The sequence below is a fragment of the Melanotaenia boesemani genome, chromosome 1 (assembly GCF_017639745.1).
Source record: "Melanotaenia boesemani isolate fMelBoe1 chromosome 1, fMelBoe1.pri, whole genome shotgun sequence".
Lineage (NCBI taxonomy): Eukaryota > Metazoa > Chordata > Actinopteri > Atheriniformes > Melanotaeniidae > Melanotaenia > Melanotaenia boesemani.
The window spans coordinates 1,826,186-1,845,903 of NC_055682.1; the positions used below are offsets into that span (position 1 = coordinate 1,826,186).

The window sequence follows — 19,718 nt, forward strand, 5'->3', positions numbered from 1 at the left end:
GACTGCTTTTAGAAGAAAACCACGTTTACTGGTCAGTTTAAACCTCTGGAGATCCTCCTGTTCACACCCAGCGCATCAGCACACACACATTTCCACAAACCAGGAAAGACAGGCATTTTTAAGTTTTAAAAAACATCACATCAAAATTACAAATAGAATAATTTGTCATATTGTAAACATTATATACACACTGTATTATATATAATACAAAAACATATATTTAAAAACATAAAATTTGATTATTTTTAAAAAAATCAAAAGAAAGGAAATTTTTTTTATCATTCTTAATACTGATAATAATACACATTAAAGATTTAAAAATAAAAGTAAAATATAAATTCAACTTTATTAAGAAAACATCTTAAATATTTAAGAATATTAGATCAGTTAATTCTCCTCCATGAGCCACCACCTTATCGTGGTGGAGGAGTTTGTGTGTCCTGACGATCCTAGCAGCTATGTTGTCGGGGGCGTATGCCCCTGGTAGGGTCACCCATGGCAAACAGGTGTCTAGGGGAGGGACCAGACGAAGGGTGGCTCACAAAACCCTTATGATGATGAAAAAACAAGGACCAAGGTTTCCCTTGCCCGGACGTGGGTCACCGGGGCCCCCCTCTGGAGCCAGGCCTGGAGGTGGGGCACGGAGGCGAGCGCCTGGTGGCCGGGCCTTTGCCCATGGGGCCCGGTCGGGCTCAGCCCGAAAGGGAGACATGGGCCTCTCCTCTCGTGGGCTCACCACCTACGGGAGGGGCCATAGGGGTCGGGTGCATTGTGAGCTGGGCGGCTGCCAGAGGCGGGGACCCTGGCGGTCTGATCCTCGGCTGCAAAAGCTAGCTCTAGGGACGTGGAATGTCACCTCTCTGGCGGGTAAGGAGCCTGAGCTGGTGCGCGAGGTTGAGCGGTTCCGGCTAGATATAGTTGGACTCACCTCGATGCATAGCTTGGGCTCTGGAACAACTGCCCTCGAGAGGGGCTGGACCCTCTTCCATTCTGGAGTTGCTCCCGGTGAGAGGCGCCGAGCAGGTGTAGGCCTGCTCATTGCCCCCCAACTTGGCGCCTGTACGTTGGGGTTTACCCCGGTGGACGAAAGGGTAGCCTCCCTCCGCCTTCGGGTGGGGGGATGGGTCCTGACTGTTGTTTGTGCCTATGCACCAAATAGCAGTTCAGAGTACCCACCCTTTTTGGAGTCCTTGGGGGGGGGGTGTTGGAGAGCACTCCTTCTGGGGACTCCCTCGTTCTGCTGGGGGACTTCAATGCTCACGTGGGCAATGACAGCGAGACCTGGAGGGGCGTGATTGGGAGGAACGGCCCCCCTGATCTGAATCCGAGTGGTGTTTTGTTGTTGGACTTCTGTGCTCGTCATGGATTGTCCATAACGAACACCTTGTTCAGACATAAGAGTGTCCACATGTGCACTTGGCACCAGGACACTCTAGGCCGCAGTTCGATGATCGACTTTGTAGTCGTGTCGTCGGACTTGCGGCCGCATGTCCTGGACACTCGGGTGAAGAGAGGGGCGGAGCTGTCAACTGATCACCACCTGGTGGTGAGTTGGCTCAGATGGTGGGGGAGGATGCCGGTCAGGCCTGGCAGGCCCAAGCGTGTTGTGAGGGTCTGCTGGGAACGTCTGGCAGAGTCCCCTGTCAGAAGGAGTTTCAACTCCCATCTCCGGCAGAGCTTCAACCAAGTCCCGGGTGAGGCGGGGGACATTGAGTCTGAATGGGCTGTGTTCCGTGCCTCTATTGTCGAGGCGGCCAGCCGCAGCTGTGGCCGTAAGGTCGTCGGTGCCTGTCGTGGCGGTAACCCCCGAACTTGTTGGTGGACACCGACAGTAAGGGATGCCGTCAAGCTGAAGAAGGAGTCCTATCGGGCCTTTTTGGCCTGTGGGACTCCAGAGGCAGCTGATGGGTATCGGCGGGCTAAGCGGAGCGCGGCTTCGGCGGTCGCTAAGGCAAAAGCTCGGGCGTGGGAGGAGTTTGGAGAGGCCATGGAGAATGACTTCCGGACGGCTTCGAGGAGATTCTGGTCCACCATCCGGCAGCTCAGGAGGGGAAAGCAGTGCTCCGTCAACACTGTGTACAGTGGGGATGGGGGGCTGCTGACCTCGACTCGAGACGTTGTGAGGCGGTGGAGGGAATACTTCGAAGACCTCCTCAATCCCACCAACACGTCTTCTGATGAGGAAGCAGAGTCTGGGGTAGCTGGTGCTGGCTCGCCTATCTCTGGGGCTGAGGTCGCTGAGGTGGTTAAAAATCTCCTTGGTGGCAAGGCCCCGGGGGTGGATGAGGTCCGCCCAGAGTTCCTTAAGGCTCTGGATGCCGTAGGGCTGTCTTGGTTGACACGCCTCTGCGGCATCGCGTGGACATCGGGGACAGTCCCCCTGGACTGGCAGACTGGGGTGGTGGTCCCCCTCTTCAAAAAGGGGGACCGGAGGGTGTGCTCCAACTACAGGGGGATCACACTCCTCAGCCTCCCCGGTAAGGTCTATTCAGGGGTGCTGCAGAGGAGGGTCCGTCAGATAGTCGAACCTCGAATTGAGGAGGAGCAGTGTGGTTTTCGTCCCGGTCGTGGAACAGTGGACCAGCTCTACACCCTCTTTGGGGTCCTCGAGGGGGCATGGGAGTTTGCCCAACCAATCTACATGTGTTTTGTGGATTTGGAGAAGGCATTTGACCGTGTTCCCCGGGGACTCCTGTGGGGGGTACTCCGGGAGTATGGAGTGCCGGACTCGCTTGTAAGAGCTGTCCGGTCCCTGTACGACCGGTGTCAGAGCTTGGTCCGCATTGCCGGCAGTAAATCAGAATCGTTTCCAGTGCGGGTTGGACTCCGCCAAGGCTGTCCTTTGTCACCGATTCTGTTCATAACTTTTATGGACAGAATTTCTAGGCGCAGCCGAGGTGTCGAGGGGATCCGGTTCGGTGGCCTCAGGATTGGGTCTCTGCTCTTTGCGGATGACGTGGTTCTGTTGGCTTCATCGGGACGTGATCTTCAGCTCGCACTGGAGCGATTCGCAGCCGAGTGTGAAGCGGCTGGGATGAGAATCAGCACCTCCAAATCCGAGACCATGGTCCCCAGCCGGAAAAGGGTGGAGTGCTCTCTCCGGGTCTGTGATGGGGTCCTGCCCCAAGTGGAGGAGTTTACATATCTCGGGGTCTTGTTCACGAGTGAGGGAAGGATGGAGCGAGAGATCGACAGGCGGATCGGTGCGGCGTCCGCAGTGATGCGGGCTCTGCATCGGTCTGTCGTGGTGAAGAGAGAGCTGAGCCGAAAGGCAAAGCTCTCGATTTACCGGTCGATCTATCAGAAATCAGAAATCAGAAATACTTTATTAATCCCTTGCAGGGAAATTCATGTACGTTCCTACCCTCACCTATGGTCATGAGCTGTGGGTAATGACCGAAAGAACGAGATCTCGAATACAAGCGGCCGAAATGAGTTTCCTCCGCAGGGTGGCCGGGCTCTCCCTTAGAGATAGGGTGAGAAGCTCGGTGATCCGGGAGGGCCTCAGAGTAGAGCCGCTTCTCCTCCACATCGAGAGGAGCCAGATGAGGTGGCTCGGGCATCTGGTTAGGATGCCTCCTGGACGCCTCCCTGGTGAGGTGTTCCGGGCACGTCCCACCGGAAGGAGGCCCCGGGGCAGACCCAGGACACGCTGGACAGACTACATCTCTCGGCTGGCCTGGGAACGCCTCGGGATCCCTTCGGATGAGCTGGTGAATGTGGCCGGGGAGAGGGAAGTCTGGGTTTCCCTGCTTAGGCAGCTGCCCCCGCGACCCGACTCCGGATAAGCGGAAGAAAATGGAAGGATGGATGGAGATCAGTTAATTCAAAATACAAATTTTAATACATATTGTTATTACACTACATATTTAAAATATTAGATAAAATGATTAACTAAAGAATGACAAAAATATGAATATAATTAAATAATATTAACATTTTTAAATATTTTTCAATACTAGATAAACCCTTTTAAGAAAAAAGTTTGAATACACTATTTAGTAATATATTCAAATTAATTCATAATAATTTATATTATATGAACCACAATAAATAAATATTTAATAAATTAAATATTAGATATTAAATGTGTTTTATTTTAAATTTATTGGAATGTTTTTTATATTAGGATTCCTGAAAATCAGTTAGATGGACCCAGTTATTTAAACCAGTCTCCATCCTGGTCCAAGTCTCCATCCTTGTTCAAGTCTCCATCCTGGTCCCAGTCTCCATCCTGGTCCAAGTCTTCATCCTGGTCCAAGTGTTTAGCCTGGTCCAAGTCTCCATCCCTGGTCCCAGTCTCCATCCTGGTCCCAGTCTCCATCCTGATCCAAGTCTCCATCCTGATCCAAGTCTCCATCCCTGGTCCCAGTCTCCATCCTGGTCCCAGTGTCCATCCTGGTCCAAATCTTTAGCCTGGTCCAAGTCTCCATCCTGGTCCCAGTTTTTAGCCTGGTCCCAGTTTCTGACAGAAGGACCAGGAACATGTGGGAATGGATTCAGATGGATTGTTTTCCACCTTCACTTTACTGGTTTTACACAATGATGCATCTGAAGAGAACCGAGGAACATCGGAGAAATGTCAGAGTCTGCTTCAGAGCTCACCTGCAGGGGAATTCGACCTTCAACCACATTATCTGGATCTGTTCTGACACCTCTGATTTCACCATGTTTAAAGCTGGAGGAGTCCACCAGGGGGCACAACAGAGACCTGGTAGCTGCTGAATTAGAAGGATTATTATATATATGTTATATTAATCTTTTCCTCCTGAGTTTCTGTCATTTCTACAGGCTGAAATGTTCCTGAGTAAAAACATGACCATCGCATCCATCTTCAGCTAGTTTCTCTCAACTTGTGGAGATAAAATTATCCAATAACCAGTTTAGGTAAAAACGGATTTTACAGTAAAATATTTATTTTCCTTCATCTCTGACATGCTTGGCTCTCCTCCTATCTCTCTAACCGCACACAGTTTATTCAACTCAAGACCCACACTTCAGAGTCACTCCCTGTCTCGGCCGGTGTACCCCAGGGATCAGTCCTGGGCCCTCTTCTGTTCATCACATATCTTCTCCCCCTTGGCTACATTTTCCGTAAACATAATATCAACTTCCATTCCTATGCAGACGACACCCAGCTCTACATCTCCTCCAAACCATACTCCTCTCTTCCACCTTCCTCTCTCTCTGACTTCCTCCTGGAAATCAAAGCATGGTTCTCCTCCAATTTTCTCAAACTCAACAGCAGTAAAACTGAGGTTCTACTTGTCGGCCTCCACTCTAACCAAGTCTCACAGTTTCTCCATCAACATTGACAGTTCTACCATTTCCCCCTCCCCTCAGGTCAAGAGTCTCGGCGTCATTCTCGACAGCACCCTATCATTTCAAGCCCACATCAATAGCATTACTCGGTCTGCCTACTCCCACCTTCGTAATATCAATCGTCTACGCTCTTCACTCACTCCACATGCTGCTGCAATCCTTATCCATAGTCTTGTCACATCCCGCATCGACTACTGTAACTCACTCCTCTTCGGTCTTCCCAATAAATCACTTCAGAACCTGCAGCTTCTCCAGAACTCTGCTGCTCGTATCCTGACTCGCACCTCTTCCTTTCAACATATTTCCCCTGTCCTTCAACAACTCCACTGGCTCCCAATAAAATACAGAATTAACTATAAGTTACTGGTCCTCACTTTCAAAGGTATTCACCATCTGGCCCCTCCTTATCTGTCTGATCTCCTCCATATTGCCACTCCCTCCCGTGCTCTCAGGTCATCCTCCTCCATTCACCTTACTGTTCCCTCTGCCCGTCTCTCTACCATGGGGAGCAGAGCCTTCAGTCGCTCCCCAGCTCTGGAACTCACTTCCATCCGAGATTAGGAACATCATCTCCCTTCCATCATTCACATCTGCACTCAAAACCCACCTGTTTAAACTGGCATACTCCCTATAACCCATGTATACTGACTGTTTTGTGTAATTTTTATATCAATGTCCGTTATCTCTTTTAACTCTTATGTAATTTATATTTTTATTGTCTTTTTATTTATTTTTTCTTTTTGTGTACGGTGACCTTGGGTGTTTGAAAGGCGCCAAGAAATAAAATGCATTATTATTATTATTTATGGTCTCCATATTTAACTTCCTCCAGTGAGAGTTTGGGGTGATAAATATATAAAAGTTCACTAGAGCTGCTGTTTTACCCTAAACTAGAGGACTCCAGTCATTCAGAAAGTATCTGGACCACATCCCTCCATCCAAAATATACATTTTCACTTCTTCCTTTTCAATGTTTGTTTTTCTTTTTTGGGGATTTTTTTTTATTTCTGATTTCTTGTTGAATCTGGTTCAGTTTTAACCACTTGTTCAAAATAAAGAAATCAATCAAACAATCAAAAGATTTTTTCCCTTTTTGTTTTTTCTACCTTGTCCTGTCCAACATGGTGGCGGCAGAGTGATGGTCTGGCTGCTGTGTTGTACAGAACACATTTGCTTTGCCAAGAGGAGCTTTATGGGTATCTGGGTCCTCTTGATAATCTAAGTTTTTTTATTTCTTTATATGTATAAATATTTTGTTTTATCTTATTTATTTAGTATAATGAAATTTATGTAATCTTGCTGGACCTGAACGGGGGGGGACATAATAAAGAAAGAAAAAAAGGACAGTAACGAAGAGAAGTTAAAAGGAAAGTAGAGAAAAGGAAGAGGAGACAAAGATCCAGCAGATAGAAGCAACGAGCTTCAATCCAACCTAACAGCAGACAAGCAGCTGCTACACCTGTACAGAAACACAGCAGAGAATTTCCTACAGCTTTTACAGGTAAACTAAGCAGACAATCGTCAGTCTGGGTTCCTAAAAAATAACCAAGACAACAACAACAACAACATGTATCACAACAACAACCAAAGAACCAGGAACACACACACCTGAACCAAAGCATCTCTTAGTGTATAAACACACTGGACACCTCAGTGCTGAGTCAGCATGCAGAGGATGAGGAATGAGGAGGATCAGAGATGAGGCCACGCCTCTACGGAGGCTAGAGGCAGATTAGGGCGGCCCAGAGACCCGGGCCATCAGTAGCAATCTTGGAGCACAAATTCACGCCCCCCCACCATGAAGACCACCCCGGACCCACCCAGAGGGCAGCAGAGAAAGGCCCCAGCCAGACCCCCTGAAGTCACGGGGCACAGACCCTGGCGGGCCAAGATCAGCAGCTGCCATCTCTGCCAGGCACCGACCATCCAGGGAGGCCAGAGCGAAGGGCCCAAAGCCCCAAGAGCCCATTGCACACCCAGGTAGGCCCAGAACCCCAGCACTAAACAATCCCCCAAGAGAGGGGGCCACCCCTGGGCACCAGAGCCCAGAAGCCCCACCCAGCCACCACCACGAGGCAACCCCATCTGCAGACCCCCCCTCCACAGCTCCACAGCTCCACAGGGACGGACATGGTGCCGCCCCCACAGCGGAGCAGTCCAGATCCCCACCACAGGAAACCATCAGGGATCAGCAGCCAGAAGGCAGCCCCCACCAACATCCAACCCCCTAAGTGACGAGGTCACAGTCCTCCACCTACACTAAGTGATGGGGCCAATCACAGGGGACCAGAGAGAATGAAATCCAGCCAACTGATTCTTTATGGAGGCAGACATTGTCTCACTACTGATGTGGTCTACTAAGAGATTCCTAAACTGCTGAATACACAGATTATTTTTGTTTTTCCAGTTCACAAGGATAGTTTTCTTTGCGATGCATAATGCTGTGTGTATCATGTGTGCAGAGTTAATTGCCATATTAATGTCACCCAAGTCACCTAGTAGACATAGTGCGGGGATTGTAGGAATATTACATTTAAACCATGTTGACATGTCCACACATACCTGAAGCCAGAACCTGCGGACAGGTGTGCAGGACCACAAGGCATGGAGGTAGTTATCTGGTGTGTTTTCATTGCAGTGTGTGCAGATGTTTGATTGTGACAGACCCATCCTGAACATCCTTTGTCCTGTATAATGACTCTATGCAGAATTTTGAATTGTATTAGTTGCATATTTGAATTTTTAGTCATTTTAAAGGTGTTTAAACATATTTGTGATCATTCATCTTGATTAAAGTTACTGGATAAGTCACCCTCCCATTTTGAAGTTGGAAGACAGATTGAGACTTCTAATTTAGATAATAGTCTATATGTTTTTGATAATAGCTTTGGGGCTTGGAGATTAGGCCTGTCACGATATGTAATAAGTCAATTAATTGCTCAGTAAGAAAAAATGAGCGTGATGAGTTTGCCAACTGCGATCATTTTTGAGTCTTTTTTTTTCTTCCTATCTTACTTTACCATAAACTGTGTATGACAGCAGGTTTCACTATGGAGTATCTCGACTGAACGCTCTCGTTTCTTGCGGAGTGATCTCTCTCTCATGTCATACTTGACAGCAGCATGAGACCGTGGTGAACCACTTCACCTGTGCGAGCCGGTACGCCACATTTGTTTTACAGGGCTGCCAACTCTCATGCATCGACCGTGAGACTCGCACATTTGAGTGGCTTCTCACGCTCTAGAGCTAAACCTCCGATTTCTCCTGCTGAAATACACATCAAGAGCAATGCTGGCTAATCGAGAGGTTCGGGAAGATTCCCAGTGGGCCGCATTACTTTTGGGCCGGTGTCCTGGTGTATGTGAAAAAGCGCAGCATCGCGTTGTTGCGGCATAGCAGCGTCCTCACACGATGCTTGCTCTACATCTAACCATGGTTCATCCAGACCACTAGGTTTAAGCCATTTGGAGATATATTGCAGATTGTTAGCTAAGAAATAGTGATTTAAGTTGGGTAGGTCCAATCCACCTCTATCTTTAGTCTGTTGTAAAGTTTTTAGACTGACACGTGATGGCTTACTTTTCCATTAAACCAGCTGGAGGATGGTTTAGTGGGTATCATTGAAAACAGGTAGTTTACTTTAGATAGAACCGTCATTTTAACTGTAGCAACCCTCCCCATGAGTGTTATGGGTAAGCGCCTCCACTGTGCCACCGTGAGAGATCATCTTCTATTGTTTTAAGAAGCTGGACATAATTTAATTAGTTCTGATAACTAAGAGGACAAACTCTGTCCTCTGGTGGACAAACTCTGTCCTCTGGTGTCAAAACCAGCCAGACAAAACCCTCCCAGTCCATGGCTCACAGAGGCTCTAAGGGAGCACAGAGCCAGACTCAGGACTGCAGAAAGAAAGTGGTGCAAATCAAAAGAGCACACTGACTTGTCTGAGTAGCAGCAAAAACTTGAAACTTTCACATCCAGCCTAAAGGCGGCCAAGAAAACCTTTTATCAGAACAAGATCCACAATGCTCCCAACACACAACATGTTCATGGTGTTTAACTCTCTTCTATCTCCACCACCTGCTCAGCCTCCCACTGTGCTGACTGCAGAAATGTTTGCTTCCTACTTCACTGAAAAGGTTGCTACCATCAGTAACCAATTCACTGAGCCTGACCAACTCAGCCTTACCAAACCAGCTACTGGTGCCTCACTCTGCTCCTTCCGCTCTCTAAATGAGGACCAAGTCTCTAAACTTCTAGTCAGCTCAAAACCCACGACCTGTCCTCTTGATCCTGTTCCCTCTGACATCCTGCAGAGCATTTTACCTACAATCAAACCTGCAGTAACCCATATTATCACCTCCTCTCTTAAATCCGGTGTCTTTCCTTCTGCCTTCAAGCAAGCTCAGGTTACTCTCTGCTGAAGAAACCCACACTCAACCCAGCCCAGGTTGGAAACTACCGGCAGGTCTCATTGCTTCCATTCATGTCTAAACTACTAGAGCGTGCCGTCTTCAGTCAGGTCTCACAGTTCCTCCAAGACAACAACCTGTTAGATCCATATCAGTCTGGCTATAGGCAAGGCCACTCTACTGAAACTGCTCTCCTGTCAGTTACTGATTCCCTACGGGTTGCCAGATCCACTGGTCAATCCTCAGTCCTTATACTGCTGGACCTGTCTGCTGCCTTTGACACGGTCAACCATCATATACTGTTCTTCAAACTCTTGGAGCTTGGCATCTCAAGATCTGTCCTCTCTTGGTTTACGTCCTACCTCACAGGGAGATCATTCAAAGTATCTTGGCGAGGGGGCGTGTCCAGATCACATGGGCTGACAACAGGGGTGCCTCAGGGCTTGGTGCTTGGCCCTCTTCTCTTTTCCCTATACACCTCCTCACTCTGTGCAGTCATTAGCTCTCATGGTTTCTCCTACCACTGCTATGCAGATGACACTCAGCTTTTTCTTTCTTTCCCACCTGATGACACAACGTCTCAATGTGAATATCAGCATGTTGCTGATATCTCCGCATGGATGAAGGATCGCCACCTTCAGCTAAATCTGTCCAAGACTGAGCTTTTTGTCTCTCCAGCCAATCCTTCTTTACCGCCACAGATAAGTGTGCAGCTTGACTCAATCACACTAGTGCCTACATCTTCTACCAGGAATCTTGGTGTCATGGTAGACAACCAGCTGACCTTTAAGGACCATGTTGTCTCGGTTGCTGGATCTTGCCGATTTGCTCTCTACAACATCAGGAGGATCAGACCCTACCTGACTGAACACACGACCCAGCTCCTGGTCCAGGCTCTGGTCATTTCACGCATTGACTACTGCAACTCCTTACTGGCTGGACTGCCTGCATGCTCAGTTAAACCTCTGCAGATGATCCAGAACGCAGCAGCACATCTGGTCTTCAACCAGCCCAAAAGAGCTCATGTCACTCCGCTGCTAATCGCTCTCCACTGGCTTCCAGTTGCAGCGCATCAGATTCAAAGCTCTGCTTCTGGCTTACAAAACAATAACCCAAACGGCTCCGGTCTACCTCCACTCCTTAATCCAGAGCTACACTCCCTCTCCACAGTTACACTCTGCCAGTGAAAGACGCCTAGTGCTCCCACCACAAGGTGGCGCAAAATCAGTAGCTGGACTCTTCTCCTCTGTTGTTCCCCGGTGGTGGAACCATCTACCAAACTCCGTCCGATCCGCAGAGTCCTTATCCACTTTTAAGAGCAAGCTAAAGACTCAGTTGTTTAAGAAGCATTTCCACATTTAGCTTAACTAAATGAGTTAGAAGGATTTGTCCAGCTCTTTGGCTCAACCAAGTACTGAAGAAGCTGCTGCACTTATACCCAAGATGATATTGTGTGATGAAATCATGCACTTATGACCAAGTTGATATTGTGTGATGAAATCGTGATCTTGTATTTAAATAAAATGAAATTATATGCACTGCACTAGCACTACATGACAGCACCTGGTCCAACTGGACTCAAAAGCGGTCTGACTAACACTTAATTATGACGTCCCATCTTGTTTGAATTCATGCTTGTGTTGTTCTTACTCTCAAATGTAAGTCGCTTTGGATAAAAGCGTCTGCTAACTGACTGTAGAATAGAATAGTAGAATAACCTGGGAGAAATGTTTATGCCTAGATATCTAATGTTTCTAGACTGTATTGTAGTATTGGGTGTGTTTTGTAAGTCACACTTGATGGGCATAATAATAGTCTTAGACCAGTTAATAGAGTATTCAGATATTGATGAGAATGTGTTAATAAGTGTGATTGTCTCGGGGAGAGATGTCGATGAGTTCTGGAGGAAAAGTAATATGTCATCAGCATAAAGACTTATCTTATGTTCTATATTTTTGGCATGGATTCCTTTAATCTCTTTATTTTGTCTTATGGCAGCAGCTAGGGGTTTAATAAAAATAGCAAAGAGTGATGGAGAAAGCGGGCAGCCCTGCCTGGTTCCTCTCTGCAAACAGAAGCTTGGAGAAGTTTGATCATTGGTTTTCACACATGCATTTGGGTTGTTATATAATATTTTTATCCAATCAATGAAAGATGACCCAAACCCAAATTTGTTTAACGTTGCAAATAAAAATTTCCAGTTTACTCGGTCAAATGCTTTTTCTGCGTCTAAAGAAATGACTGTGGATTCCAGGTTATGTAAAGTAGAATAATCTATGATGTTAATTAATCTGCCCGTGTTAGTTGTAATATTAGCTGGGTTCATATTTGAAGGTATTTTTTTTTTCTCCTTTATTTCTAATATATTGTAGAAAGTGGGTGCCAGCGTTCTTTGTAGAATTCTGCTGGATAACCATCTGGATCTGGAACATCTGGACCTGGACGTCTGGACCTGGACCATCTGGACCATGTGGACCTGGGTAATCTGGACCTGGGTCATTTGAACCTGGACCATCTGGACCTGGACGTCTGGACCTGGACCATCTGGACCATGTGGACCTGTGTCATCTGGACCTGGGTAATCTGGACCTGGGTCATTTGAACCTGGACCATCTGGACCTGGACTGTCTGGACCTGGGTCATCTGAACCTGGACCATCTGGACCTGGGTTATCTGAACCTGGACCATCTGGACCTGGACGTCTGGACCTGGACCATCTGGACCATGTGGACCTGGGTAATCTGGACCTGGGTCATTTGAACCTGGACCATCTGGACCTGGACGTCTGGACCTGGACCATCTGGACCATGTGGACCTGTGTCATCTGGACCTGGGTAATCTGGACCTGGGTCATTTGAACCTGGACCATCTGGACCTGGACTGTCTGGACCTGGGTCATCTGAACCTGGACCATCTGGACCTGGGTTATCTGAACCTGGACCATCTGGACCTGAGTCATCTGGACCTGGACCATCTGGACCTGAGTCATCTGGACCATCTGGACCATGTGGGCCTGAGTCATCTGGACCTGGGTCATCTGAACCTGGACCATCTGGACCTGAGTCACCTGGACCATCTGGACCATGTGGGCCTGTGTCATCTGAAACTGGGTAATCTGGACTTGGGTCATTTGAACCTGGACGTCTGGACCTGGACCATCTGGACCCGAGTCATTTTATTTTTATGTTTTCATTTTGGAAGATTGATTTCACTAAAAAATTTATCAATATTGTCATCTGTTGTAGTTAGTTGTGATGTATTTAATGTTTTATAGAATTCTTTGAAAGTGTTATTTATCTTGTCAGGGTCGTGGCTGATGTTTCCTTCTGGATCTCTGACAGAGGAGATGGTTGTTTTCTCCTTGTTTGTTTTTAACTGATTAGCCAGGAACCTTCCAGATTTGTTGCCATGCTCAAAATTCTCCAAGCGAAGTCTTTGCACCAAGAACTGCGTCTTTTTATCTATTATTTCATTAAGTTCAAGTTTAGCTTTCCTTATAGCATTTAGTGTGTGTTCTTCTGGGGAGACATGGTAAGCGTCCTCTAAGGATTTAATTCTGAGTTCTAACTCTGAGATTATCAAAGTTTCCTTCTTTTTCTTATGAGAAGAAAAGGAAATAATTTTCCCTCTCATTACTGCTTTTCCTGCTTCCCAAAGAACACACGCTGAAGTTTCTGGCACGTCGTTATTTTCTAGATATAAGGACCATTCTCTTTTAAAGTAGCTGATAAACTCAGGATCTTTAAGTAATGACGTATTAAATCTCCAGTTTCTAGTTGCTGGTTTATTGCTCTTACTTCTCAGAGTGAATGTGAAATGATTTTTCTTTTTTAGAATCACACGATAACTGCATCATCCTCATCCTCCTCCTCCATCAGCATCTCTCTACGTCGGTTTATGTCCATCTAAAAATCTGCAGCTCAACCTTCGTGCAGAGAAACATGAGCAGGCAGATTATCTTCATCATAATGTGATGATGATGATGACATAACTGATAGGACTTGACCCAGAATACCGAGTCAGAGGATTTCAGACAATCCTGGTTCCAGGAAATCCAACCAGAATCGTTTCTGGTCCAGATGTGATGCAGGAGGAAATCTGATCCTGGACCACCAGAACCAGAACAGGATCATAAGGAGAACCAGAAACAAGACCAGGACCAGGACCAGAACCAGAGTATGCTTCTTTGGTCTGAACCAGGAGTAGGGCTAGGCAACAAAACAATAACGATATCTATGGCAATAGAAATGTCAATATGAACGGAAAATAGGTCAGAGTGTCGCCGGACTTCTCTGAGACTGGAAGGCTTCAGCCTCTCGCAGCTCGGCTCAGCAAAGCTGGTGCATCACTCGCTCTTTGGTAAGCTAGCTGCTAGCAACCGCCTGCTCAGTAGCAGCTTCGTGTTGCGCCACCGTGCCTCAAAACTGCTTCAACACAACGAATACACGGAGTGGAAGGAGAAAAGAGCGCGAGAGGAAATGGTGGATAACAGAGGAAAGGCCGATGTCTCAAATCCCAGCAAATCTGTCAGATCTGCTGGCATTGCCACGCCCCCTATTGTGTGGTGGTCTCTGGAGTAGGGAATCCCAGGTGTGTGAGAGCAGGCAGACCCCCCCATATGAAAGAGGAGCTGCCACTGAACCACCTCTGCCACTGGGTGTGAAGAAACCAGAAATCATTGGGAAGGTTTCTTCAAAAGACAAAGCGAAGAAGACGAGGAAGACGCCTTGCTTCTCACTGAAAGATGCAGACGGTGAGTCGGAGCCCTGGACTGGTGGAAGCCACATGAACGCATCCTTCAATGACTGTCCCAGCTTGACAAACAATACTAGAGCATTCCAGCCACCAGCTCCAGTATGACAGGATTTTTAGTACTGGGGGGGTATTGTCTCATGTACCCGGGTACCAGATGGGGAACCAGCTTTCCTTGCCCAGAATCTGCAATGAAGCTATGCTGGCTTGAGTTATTTTACTCATACGCTGGCTTGATACTTCCACCAATGACCGGATGGGTACAGGTTTTTGTTATTCTGCACACATGTGAAAACAGCGTGTTAGACAGTTGTTTACTGCTCGTTGATCTGCTGTTGTTATTTATTTGTGTGTGCTGTAACCAGTGTGGCCTTAAAGCCTAAGAGGGTGAAACGGTTTTCTTTAGCAGTGAAACCATGTTGAGTTGTTTTTAGTTTTTTACGGGTTTGATACGGACATATTACCGTTTGTCAGAGGTGTTACTTCTACCTCAGGTCTACACTCATTTCTTCTTTCAACTGCACATTTTGTTTGACTGAGCCTTTATTTAATGTCTCTTTTTGCACATTGACCAGGATGTTATTTTATTTGAGTTTTTCAGAGTTGTGTTGACCTCTGGTTGAATGTTATGTTTAAAATAAAAATATTTAAATCCAGCTTTTTTCCCCACTGGTCCTTATCTCGAATAGGTTAAAGAAAGTAATCAATAATTATCGATATTGACTGATATGAAAGACTTTTGTGATAAAGTTTCCAGCAATCCCGCCCAGTCCTAACCAGGATCAATCCAAACTGCTCCAAAAGGACCGTGGAAGCAGACCCGGTCTGTTTCGAATGGACCAAACAGAACCAGTGGGAATGCTTCCTGAAACTGGAAAAACGAGTGGTGAAGATCTCTGAGGACTACAGATCTGAAAATGGGAGGGGTCGGATAGAAAAAGAGGCGGGGTCACGACTCAGTCCCCACCCCCGAAAGTAACTATTTACACAGAGTAAAAAAAAAGCAGACGAAAAAGCAGCTGCTGTTATTCTGACTGAAGATGTTCCAAGAAGACAGAAAGTCAGAAAACTGAACCAGCAGCTGGAAAAATAAACCTTCAGAATGGACTGAAAGTTTCTGGATTCTTCCAATCAGGTTACAGCTGAGTTAAAATCCATCAGGATCATATTTACCTGCTTCCTTCTGCTCCTGGATCAGGAAATATCCAAAATAATTAAATCCTTGGATATTTTCTTTCTTTGGATCAGAAACCATCATAATCACGTTCGTCTCCTCACCTGGACCCGCCTCCTGCCGATGGGGACGCTGTCTCCGCCTCGCCTCCGTTTCCCTGCAGCGCTGCACCTGTCGGCCTTCAGAGCTCCACCTCCTCCACCTTTGCCCCTACATGCCACGACCTCGCCGCCTCCGTCCAGACTCAGCTCCTGGTTCCGCTTCTTGAGGAGGCTGTGCAGTGTCAGGACCGCCAGGGTGAAGAGGACATACATGACCCCGTCCCGCAGTTCCAGCTCAGACTCAGACCTGATCCAGGTGAGGCTTGGTCACGGTCCAGGTGAAAGTTTTCATCCTTCTGGTTGAGCGACGTTCCTGGTTCTGTTTTAATCCAGCTGCTGCGCTCCTTCAATCCTCCCTGTGAGGTTAACCTCTGTCCTGAATCCCTCCCTCCTCACAGCCAATAAAACCTCTGGACCTTGTCCTCGCCTGTCCAGTCACGTCTACAGTCCCTCCCCAGGTAACCAGAACCTGCAGCCTTAGTTTCTCCCTAAAACTCAAACCCTGCTGACGCCTGCAGGTCACCCTAAAGTCTCAGATGTTCCTGATCCAACTCCCAGAACCAGAAGGAGAGAAATGTCAGGAAAGTCCAAAGTTTCCAGCAGGATCTCTGGATCTGGTTCAACAAAACAAACCCAGCCACCCAGAAACCTGAAACTTAATTAAACCAGATGCTCTGAAGAGTCCAGTAACATTTCCTCTTCCAGGTTCTGGTTCTGTTGGTTCAGCACGAGTTGACATGCAGGCCGTGTGAGACGGTTTTCCCTGAATGGAAGGGATTAAATCTGCAGCATGATCCTCATCTCCATCAGAGAGAGAGAGAGTGAGCGAGCCCCTCCCTCCTGTCCCGGGACCATCTGTTGTTCCAGGATAAAAGCCTGCGGAGGTCCGCGGGCCGCTGACATAACCTGGTGATGCTGCAGGGTGTTTGTGGGATCAGTTGATGACTGGTTGCATCTCTGAGATGTTTCTGATCAAGTTATTGATGAAGATTCTGGACGTCATCGGTACAGAGTAACAGCTGTGTGATGTGTAAACATCTGTTCATTTTCAGCTAAAGCTGCTCTGAAATAAAAAAAAAAAAAAAACTAAATTGTCTTCCATGTAAAACTTTAAAAATGATGAAGTGAAATTCCTTCATCATGAATGATAAAAAGACGTCACCGACATCATTTGTGGAGGAGAAAATAAAACGATTCCACAAACTGATCACGAGTCTGAAATTTAATTTACTGCTAAGATATTACACCTTGTAAATCTGAATGTCTGCTTTCGTTTATGTCAGTAACCAACCAACCTTTCAGGAAGATTGGAGTGTGATCTAGTGATCTGCTTGATTCTGTAGCGATCTCATACAAGGGATACAAGCATGTTTACCCTACCTCTTTATTAACGAATCAAAGCAACATGAGAAAACAAAGTAATGAAGCCCTCCTAGCTAGATGTTAGCAGAATGTTAGCTGGATGTTAGCAGAATGTTAGCTGGATGTTAGCAGAATGTTAGCTGGATGTTAGCAGAATGTTAGCTGGATGTTAGCTGGATGTTAGCAGAATGTTAGCAGAATGTTAGCTGGATGTTAGCAGAATGTTAGCTAGATGTTAGCAGAATGTTAGCTGGATGTTAGCTGGATGTTAGCAGAATGTTAGCTGATTGTTAGCTGGATGTTAGCAGAATGTTAGCTGGATGTTAGTTGGATGTTAGCAGAATGTTAGCTAGATGTTAGCAGAATGTTAGCTGGATGTTAGCTAGATGTTAGCTGGATGTTAACTGGATGTTAGCTGGATGTTAGCTGGACGTTAGAAGAATGTTAGCTAGATGTTAGCACAATGTTAGCTAGATGTTAGCAGAATGTTAGCTGGATGTTAGCTGGATGTAGGCAGGATGTTAGCAGAATGTGGGCGGGATGTTAGAGGGACAGTAGCAGGATGTTGACCGGGGTAATAGCCGGAATGTTTGTGAGATTTTAGCAAGGATATTAGCCAGGATGTTAGCACTACTTTTCTTCTTTTCACACACACATAGAACTTTCTGCTCACTGGTTGATCTTTGGCTGCTCCTGATTGGACGTTACCGTCAATCTAAGCTCTCTGATTGGTGGAAAGTCTGACAGGAAGCGGCTTCATCATCATGTCCAGGTCTAAATAGAGGTGTCTTAGCAACATAGTAGTGATGGTGATGTTTTTATGATGAAATGTGATAAATAATGCTGTTATCATGGATCATTGTGGATTTATCAGATAGAGTCTCTGATTAAAACTACATTTAGTGGCTGGATTGTAAACCTCCTGGACGGGATAGAAATGTCTGGAAAACATCCGTAGATCATCTAAAGGGTAGCTATTCATCACATTTACCCCACAGAGCTACACACCACCACTCCTGGTGGTGGAAGAGATAACACTAAAACACAGCGGCTCATCATTCCCAGGATTCTCCATCTCTTCCTTTTCCAGGAGCAGCTCAGAGCATTGCTGCCTTTTGCTGCTAAACATCCATCCCCACTAACCAGCTCTTCCTTTGCTGTCTATGTCTTATGATGCAGACCAGAAATGGTAACAATGGTAAATGGTCTGTATTTATATAGAGCTTTACTGTACCTGGGATGATATCCAAAGCACTTTACCTCATACATCACATTCACCCATTCACACACACGGATGGCAGAAGCTGCCATGCAAGGCACTAAACACAACCCATCAGGAGCAATTAGGGGTTCCGTGTCTTGCTCAGGGACACCTCAACATGAGCTCTACAGGCCGAAGATTGAACCTGTTACTCCATACATCAGCTCATTCAGGTTGCATGAGGCTTTTACAGCCCCCCCACCGGCCCTGCTCGTGCTGGGCCAGAACCCAGTGGGAGCTGACAGTCTGAATCACAGCCAGAGAATTGTGCCATCTGATTGGCTGTGGCTGGATCAGAACCTTGATGCATATAGCACCGACCCGTCCTGAACCGGACTGGAAAACAGAGCTGGGACTGTTTCTGGAAGCTGGTCTGCAGGAACAAATGGAAGGATGTTTCCGGTCCACCGACCCCTTTCAGGGTCCTAATGAGGGAGGCGGAGTTCACTGCCACAGATGGGTCACATGGTCCAAACAGAGGTCAGGTCTGTTCAGGAGACATGGAGGAGTTCTCAGGAAGCTTTCTGGGAAAGATGGACGTCCCAGAGCAGAGTCCAGAACACTCATTTATCAGCTTTTTATAGGGAGTGATCTAAACTCAGCCAGATCAAACAGATCAGTCGCTCTGATTGGATGATAAATCCCACACATTCCCAACCTCCATGTTCCTGAACATTCCTGCTCACTGACATTCAGAAACGCCTCAGTGGCCATTTAGAGCAGAAGGTCAAACTCGTCCTGGTCCAGGTTCCACATTCAGAACAATCTGATCCCAGTGGGTCAGACCAGTAAAATAACAGACTGATCCCAGTCTTATTTTCAGATTTACCACATTCGTCCTGCAGGTCAGATTGGATCCTCTGGCGGGTCGGTTTTGGTCCGCAGGCCGTATGTTTAACACCCCTGATATCAACACCTGGGACAGCAATATGAAAGAAATCTGGAACTGAAGGGCAGAACCGAACAGAACCCTGCAGAACCTCGACTTTGGGAAAAGTCCTGGCACCATTACAGATGTAGCTGGTCCGGACCACACAACCCACATGGTCTGATCCAGATCAGCGATGGATGGAAAGGTCCAGCTGAAACCCACCAAGATCTTTGCCAGAACCGGTTCTGTCCAGGTGGTACAACTTGCAAACTCAGATCCAGATCCCAGCAGAACTAACTAAACCTTTTCTAGGCTTCAGAACCGGAGGCCACTCTGAGATCCGGCCAGTCAGCTCAACTGTCTGTGGAGCTCAGAGCTCAGAAGATCAAACATTTTCACATGTTTCTGGTCTGATTCTGACTGGGCTCTGACCCAGCTGCAGTTCCAGGGTTCTGCCTGAGGG

At 47.0% G+C, this 19,718-nt stretch overlaps 1 protein-coding gene across 2 annotated transcripts in view; it reads right to left on the bottom strand.

Annotated features, from left to right (window-relative positions):
* kifc3 (kinesin family member C3) overlaps positions 1-16,510 on the bottom strand; it is a 70,966-nt gene extending 54,456 nt beyond the window's left edge. For both annotated transcript variants that reach the window (XM_041993698.1, XM_041993689.1), the window contains exon 1: positions 15,765-16,510. In XM_041993698.1, coding sequence (XP_041849632.1) covers positions 15,765-15,974 — 210 coding nt within the window. In that variant the 5' untranslated portion in view covers positions 15,975-16,510. The remainder of the gene's footprint in view (positions 1-15,764) is intronic.
* Positions 16,511-19,718: the final 3,208 nt, after the last annotated feature.